The sequence below is a fragment of the Salmo trutta genome, chromosome 30 (assembly GCF_901001165.1).
Source record: "Salmo trutta chromosome 30, fSalTru1.1, whole genome shotgun sequence".
Lineage (NCBI taxonomy): Eukaryota > Metazoa > Chordata > Actinopteri > Salmoniformes > Salmonidae > Salmo > Salmo trutta.
The window spans coordinates 33,087,111-33,095,017 of NC_042986.1; the positions used below are offsets into that span (position 1 = coordinate 33,087,111).

The 7,907-nt window shown below is 42.8% G+C and overlaps 1 protein-coding gene across 1 annotated transcript in view; it reads right to left on the reverse strand.

Moving 5' to 3' along the window:
- Positions 1 to 5,410, reverse strand: part of plcg1 (phospholipase C, gamma 1) — a 32,869-nt gene extending 27,459 nt beyond the window's left edge. Inside the window, 2 exon segments of the mRNA XM_029724425.1 lie at positions 4,135 to 4,428; positions 5,089 to 5,410. Of these exon segments, the coding sequence (XP_029580285.1) occupies positions 4,135 to 4,351 (217 nt within the window). The 5' untranslated portion in view covers positions 4,352 to 4,428; positions 5,089 to 5,410.
- Between the last annotated feature and the right edge of the window lie 2,497 nt (positions 5,411 to 7,907).

A 7,907-nucleotide genomic window follows, 5' to 3' on the forward strand; every position in this document is an offset into this window, starting at 1 on the left:
GTCAGCCAAGTCACTCCAACATGAAACAGTCTGTTAAGGTTAGCTAAACAGTATCCACCAATCACATTTGGTTTGCACATTGTCAAGCAGAGCAGAGGGTTACCAATGCATGACATAAAGACACTGCTCTTTAGTCCAGCCCCACTGTTGCAACAGACTGGTCAAGGGAAAGACCTTCAGAGGACCGACCACACACACACACACACACACACACACACACACACACACCTGCTCACTAGAAGGGCCGACCGGGCCTCAACAGAGGAGACAGAACAAGAGCTTTCCTTCTTTGCCTTGCAGATGGTGATCAAAAGCTAATTAACAGAAACCTGAATAGCCCAATTCAGTGCATATACGGCATACCTTGAACTACGTCATAAATCATGTCAATGGGAGATTTGTGCAAGACAACTAGTTACTGTATAAATGTGCATCTCAAGTTCTGATTTGGCCAGAAGAACGAGCTGTAAAGCATATGGAGAGTTAAAGTTACGGACAGTAGCAAAGTGGGATTGTGTTAGTGACAGTGTTGAGGTACACCGATTGTCCTGGTGCAGTTATTTAAGCGATAAGATATTCACACACGTCTCACACAGCTCTGCTCCTGCTCCTCTTCCTGCCCTAAACCACACATCCTGTGCTGCTCTGCCGCCTACACGGTGTGTCTGTGTGTGCGTACCCACCTTCTTTCATCTCGAAGAATCTCACACACACAAAAACACATCTACTTTGCATCACATGCATCTATGCAGCCGACTTCCGTTGAGACTAAGTCAATCTGACAGGTTGATATTCGAGAGAACATGTAAGTCAGTGTAAATATTTACAGAGTTATTGAGAGGCTCCAGGAAATAAGAGCTAGCCAGAGGTGTGACCTTACACAGGGAGAAGAGAGGAGGCATCCTGACTAACATACCAACACGTCTCTCCCTCTCTGCTCTACCCCATTAACCTTCCTCTCATTGGCTCAAAACTATCTTTGTTTACTTTAGGGATAATATGCATGTTTGAGGATGAAAGCATGGAAGGATAAACTACACTGAAGAGTAGTTTGTTTTGAAGTATTAGAGCAGAGCTGTTGAACTTTGAACAAACTAAATTGGCCAATGCACAGTCACCCATGATGCAGGCTATATTTGACTGTGGTATTGCCGAGGTTGTCCTTTTTCATTAGACTTGTGTACTGAAAGGATGGAAAATCCTAGTCCAAGGCATGCCATTGGCCTACATATACCGACTGAGTTTCCACAGAGGCGTGCAGGTGCCTTTGCCGGAACACACACACCTCTCTCTCAAATCTGAGACGGTTTCAGCATATCTAAACATCTCCCACCAAAAAAAAAAAACGAGTATTCGTCAGAATCTCACCACAACATTTACATTTTAGTCATTTATCAGAAGATCTTATCCAATGTGACAGCTACAATAACTATCAAAAGGAAGCTCATGGTCCACACAGAATGGAACCAGGCCAGCCACCACTGCATGTCTGCAGTTACTGGGTTTCGGGTTCTGTTGTGTGCAGTCACTGATGTAGCCAACTCATCAACGACTTTATCCATGTAAACTCTCTTTCCTATAGTGGGATTCTAATAAAGCATGATCCGCATGGACTCAAAAATAGCTTCACTCAGAAAAAAAAACAGGTTTGGTTTCAGATTTGTTTGTGTTGTTTACGCAGTGGCTTGGGACTGATTTGTGCTTACTAAACAAGGGCATGGAGATATCTGGGGGAATCATTGAGTCCTGCGTGTCTCGATTCTCTCTCGCTGCCTTCAGGCTTGTCGGTACAAATGAGAACCTATGTTGTCCACATTCTCAGGTCACACTGAGTGCAAGTGCTACATTCTGCCAACACTGGGATTTCAGTCTTAGTGACACTAGCTAAACCAGCAAGTCTTACAACATACAAGTATCATGTTAAGAAATCCCAGTAACACCTGTTCAAACAAGAGTTTAGATTTGTCAAGTAGGCTTATTTACAGCATGTTCCTAGCTGGCTGAGAGTATAAAGACATACTGTCTACCACTACACCAAAACCCAGATGTTTGTGTGTTGATGCAAGCTATGACTGTGGTTAGATAAAGGCACACACACACACACACACACACCAGGCCTGGTGTGTTTAAGACGAGGTAAGGGGGTCACCTGCTTGATGTGTGTTTGGGACAGGACCGCCTCGGCCACACTGACATTTTGGGTCTCTGTCTGTTTCGTGTAGAATTGTCGCGGTGCACTTAGACCTAATCTGTGGTCTTCGCTTGAGATTCAGTCAAGGGTAGGGTGGGGAAGGCAGCAGTGAGGCGGCTGGGGAAGGCAGCAGTGAGGCGGCTGGGGAAGGCAGCAGTGAGGCGGCTGGGGAAGGCAGCAGTGAGGCGGCTGGGGAAGGCAGCAGTGAGGCGGCTGGGGAAGGCAGCAGTGAGGCGGCTGGGGGCTGGGGAAAGCAGCAGTGAGGCGGCTGGGGTAGGGTTTGATAGGTTACTGAGCCACCAAAACAGTTATGTCCGTTCGTGCAGTCCTTCACTCCTGTGTGGTCAGTCTACATCAAATAAGTTAACTGCATTTTAACCAGACACAATTTGAATACTACTACATCACTTATTATATGCCAAATGTTTATCAGGGGACCAAGAGCACACCAATCACTAAGGAGGTATTGACACATTGACTAGGTACAGGTAAACCTTGTAAATGTTATTTCCTTTTTGTCTTATTTACCCATCTTTTCTTACATTTTAACTCTGCATTGTTGGAAAAGGGCTGTAAGTAAGCATTTCACGGTAAAGTCTACACCTGTTGTATTCGGGACGTGACAAATACAATTAGATTTGTATTAAATTCAAATTACATTTGATAATTTACTAGGGAGAATTATCTATAGGCATACAGCAGGTAATTAGACATTCTTTATTTCCTCTCGGAGGCAACCAGCAGGCATCAAAAATGCTGAGTCAGTGGTGATGTGAGAGACCCACTGATCTCCCCGTCGTCGATAGGTCGGAACACTAAAATGGCGCTGATTCTTTCCCAAATGATCCCACACTTCCAGTAAAAATGATCCATTCTATTTTTAAGGAGACACATTCGCCAATATCATCTCACTCACAAAGAGTAGGATATCATATGCCGACGTTGTCAAGTACCGAAACTCCTCCACGGAGTTGAGCAAAGAATTGTTTTTTCTAAATTAACCTCCGACTCCTTAAAGTTGCTATGTATCCATACTTCAAAAACGTTAAACCGTTTACCTGTGTTTGTTGTTGCGTGCCTTAATTTGTTTCCTGAAATCCATACGTTTTAATAAAATGGTATGCGCTGTGCACATTGAATCTCATGTAAAAATCAGTCAGTCGTTGGTTGTAGCAATAAGATTAAGGTTTTATTTATTTTTTTAAAGTATGGATTTAAGCAAACAAAGGACAACCATAGGTACATGGTGGTGGGGGTTGTTTAAAGCTGTTTTTCCTTTCTCCTTGGCTGCATCCGGAGCAGAGTACAGCTGTGTGAGAGGCATCCTGCTACCCGGGAGACCGTTCAGAGTGAGGGGCGCACGCACAAGGCTCCCTTCACCAAAACACACAGGGCCCGTGATGAATTTGACACTTCTATCCAGCATGCTTTTCTACACTTTATTTAACACGGGGACAAAATGATATGTCGGCCATGTTCAAATGGGGCCAAATAAGGATGTTTCAATAGGCTATAGGCCCCAATTTTTGAATTTGCTCTGGCCTCCTGTGACATGGTTTTTCCAGTATCTGAACATTGAACACGCTTCAAATCCCATAACTGCTTCATTATAGTACAAACAAATACACAATTTTGTAATTGTACTCGTCTAATCACAAGCTACTGGACAGAATTACATAGCAAGTGTTTTGTTATTGTGTGACACTTCTGCAGCTTTGTTGTTTTGTAAAAACATTCATGTTTATGACAGCAGGTAAACAGACCGGTTTGGCATCATATTCTCCTGTCAGAACATATTCTGTACGACAGTGACGACCAGTTGTGTGATCAGTTACCCAATATTTTTTTAACAAAGATAGGCCTAAATTGTATTCATTGGATGAAACAGAATATCATTCAGCCTGTGCATTGCACACGTTTTCAAATGTGAGAGCCATACTCACTTTCTCCCTCTATTTTGTCCGTGCCTCGGGTCCAGATAATTGTCCTCGTCTCAAGTTTGACCTGAAATGTTCTTCTCTCAGGTCGCTGGGACTTTTTGGAGTAAAACAAAGTCAACACGGTCCCCAATTCCAGATCCCGGTAAAGATTGTTCATCTCGGTGTCACTCTCAATCCACGGAATGGGTCCGTTGGAAAAGAAGCCCGAGGTCCCAGCCATGTTCACTTCCCCCGTTTGTTGTCCTTTTCCTTTCAGAACAATCTCCACAGCCCGGGGCTAGACAGAGACAGGGATACCTAATGAAGAGGGGGAAAACCCATGAAAACCTATTCTCTGGAGTTGATCATCTATATGGCTAAGGTCTGTCAAACTTGCATATTGCCTTACTGTTAGAAATGTCTAGGTGAGTTTAGGTGTAGGCCTAAACCTATGTTATTAGGGTCATATTTTGTGCAGTAGGCCTACAGGTGCTGGACTGAGAAAATGACAGACGTGCACCAATCAACTATAGCTGACCACACACTAGGTATGGGAATATACAACCCGATTTACATCATTTTAGAACACTTTTCTCACGAAGATAATAATACATGGAAATCCACAGGTTTTAACTGTAATCCGCGGCACATTTAAATAGGTTAGATAGGCCAGTTTCAGAGGGTTCAAATCCTATTAGCTAAATGGAATCGGTTTCCTTCCCAAGCTACCCATAAAGTTTATTTCCATGGGCCCAGATTCTGCTCTTTTTGTAACAAGCAATACAAAATAACATTCGTTGCGAAAGGGAGAACGGATACACTGCGAGGCAAGGAATTCCGTGCTACATTTTCCTAAAGGCGAGGGTGGTGGGCAGTTGTTCGGCCAAGGAAGTATGGCTGATTTCAACGCAGACAAACCCAGTTAGCTATCGCCATAGCCTTTATTTTAGGTCACCCTTCTAGTACCCTTCGTCTTACCGTCTCAAAATCCAACTGGAACACGCGAGCAGCGCAACAATAGCAGAACAACACCTCGGTATATCGCCGCAATCACGGCCCCGCTCATCTCCGCCGGTCCAACTTCGGCAGTCTTCCCCTTTTTCGTGATTATATCATTGTGGTCCCGACAGTGTACGTACGCTTCAGTCGTGAGGAGAAAGATCCCTTTTCCTTTTGCGTCCTGTCACAGTTCCCCATCGACGGAGAGAGCCATAGGCAAGTTTTGTCTGTATCATGCACGGCTCGGGCCCTTCCCCCATCCGACCCCTCTGTACAACAAAGCATCGGATAGATCGGCCTCTTAAAGATACAGCACTTACTTTTCCACCCCTCAGTCTGCTTTGTTTTCATACTGATCTGTTTACTATAAGTAGGCTAACTAACCATAGCTAATTATTTCGCTCCTTTGGTCAGTGTCTGTTCCGTCAGAAAGTATTCACACCCCTTGACTTTTTCCACATTTTGTTGTTACAGCCTGAATTTAAAATGGATTAAATTGAGATTTTGTGTCACTGGTCTGCCTACACACAATACCACATAATGTCAAAGTGGAATTATGTATTTAGACATTTTTACAAACTCATAAAAATGGATTGAGTCAGTAAGTATTCAACCCCTTTGTTATGCCAAGCCTAAATAAGTTCAGGAGTAAACAGTCGCATAAGTTGCATGGACTCACTCGGTGTGCAATAATAGTGTTTTTTGTTGTTGTATGAGGACCTCATCTCTGTACCCCACACATACAATTATATGTAAGGTCCCTTAGTTGAGCAGTGAATTTCAAACAGATTCAAACACAAAGACCAGGGAGGTTTTTCAATGCCTTGCAAAGAAGGGCATCTATTCCTAGATGGGTGAAAAGCAGACTTTGAATATCTATCTTAGCATGGTGAAGTTATTATTACACGTTGGATGGTGTATCAGTACACCTACTCACTATAAAGATACAGGCGTCCTTCCTAACTCAGTTGCCGGAGAGGAAGAAAACCAGTCAGGGATTTCACCATGAGGCCAATGGTGACTTTAAAACAGTTACAGAGTGATGGCTGTGATAGCACAAAACTGAGGATGGCACAACGACATTGTAGTTACTCCACAATACTAACATGAATTACAAAATAAACAGAATACAAATATTCCAAAACATGCATCCTGTTTGCAATAAGGCACTAAAGTAAAACTGCAAAAAAATGTGTCAAGAAATGAACTTTATGTCCTGAATACAAAGCATTATGTTTGCAAATCCAACACAACACATCGCTGAGAACTACACTTTATATTTTCAATAACGTGGTGGCTGCATCATGTTATGGGTATGGCTGTCATTGGCAAGGACTGGAGAGTTTTTTTTAAGAGTAAAAATGAACAGAATAGAACTAAGCACAGGCACAATCCAAGAGGAAAACCTGGTTCAATCTGCTTTCCAAGAGACACTGGGAGAAAAAGTCACCTTTCAGCAGGACAGTAACCTAAAACGCAAGGCCAAATATACACTGGAGTTGATTAGCAAGATTTTCCTAAGTGGCTTAAATTGGCCTGAAAATCTATGACAAGACTTGAAAATGGCTGTCTAGCAATGATCAACAACCAACTTGACAGAGCTTGAAGAATAATTTGAAAATATTGTACAATCCAGGTGTGCAAAGCTCTTGTATTGACTCAGGGGTGTGAATACTTATGTAAATGAGATATTTCTGCATTTCATTTTCAATACATTTGATAAAATGTCTAAAAACATGTTTTCACATTTCACATTGGATTCAATATTTTTACGTGTGTAGATGGGTGAGGAAAAAAAATATTGAATCCATTTTGAATTCAGGCTGTAACACAACGAAATGTGGAAAGGGGCAAGGGGTGTGAATACTTTCTGAAGGCACTGTACTTGTGCAATACATTGCCAACCAGTGGCATTAGGATGCATTTGCATACAAACTCACAAACCTGCTGAAAAAAAGTAGACTCCAAGCCTGAATATGCCATATTCTGAGTGTTTTTACGCAATGTAGTCGTGTAATTTATTACACTTTAGTCCAGGGCTCTCCAACCCTGTTCCAGGACAGCTACCCTCCTGTAGGTTTTCAATCCAACCCCTGATTCAGTTTATCAACAAGTTTATGATTAGAATCAGGTGTGCTAGAGTAGGGTGGCGTGAAAACCTACAGGAGGGTAGCTGTCCAGGAACAGGGTTGGAGTGAAAACCTACAGGAGGGTAGCTCTCCAGGAACAGGGTTGGAGTTAAAACCTACAGGATGGTTGCTCTCCAGGAACAGGGTTGGAGTGAAAACCTACTGGAGGGTAGCTCTCCAGGAACAGGGTTGGAGTGAAAACCTACAGGAGGGTAGATCTCCAGGAACAGGGTTGGAGTGTAAACCTACAGGATGGTAGCTCTCCAGGAACAGGATTGCAGAGCCCTTCTCTAGGCTATAGGCCTAGTGCTCTTTGACTAAATGTAATCCAACATTGTCCTTGGTGCACCACATCCCATTTACAGTCATTTCAAGTACATAAATAATTAGTGTTCTTGCTGCAAGCCAAAGTCACACTCCTATGACACCCATAGAGTGCCCTGAAACTCACCACAAAACATGTAACTACAAACATGTTCACACATCCACTCTTTGTCTAATCTTTATCAAGTCATACAATGACAATTGTTACAAATATTTGTTTAAGTCATGATCTGGATTGTAATAGACTACTTGTGTCATTATGTGGGGAGTTTTGACCTGTTTTTAAAACAGGGCCCTTGTGTGGTCTCAAGAGGTACCGCAAATAAGTTTCCGTTTCAGAAAGAT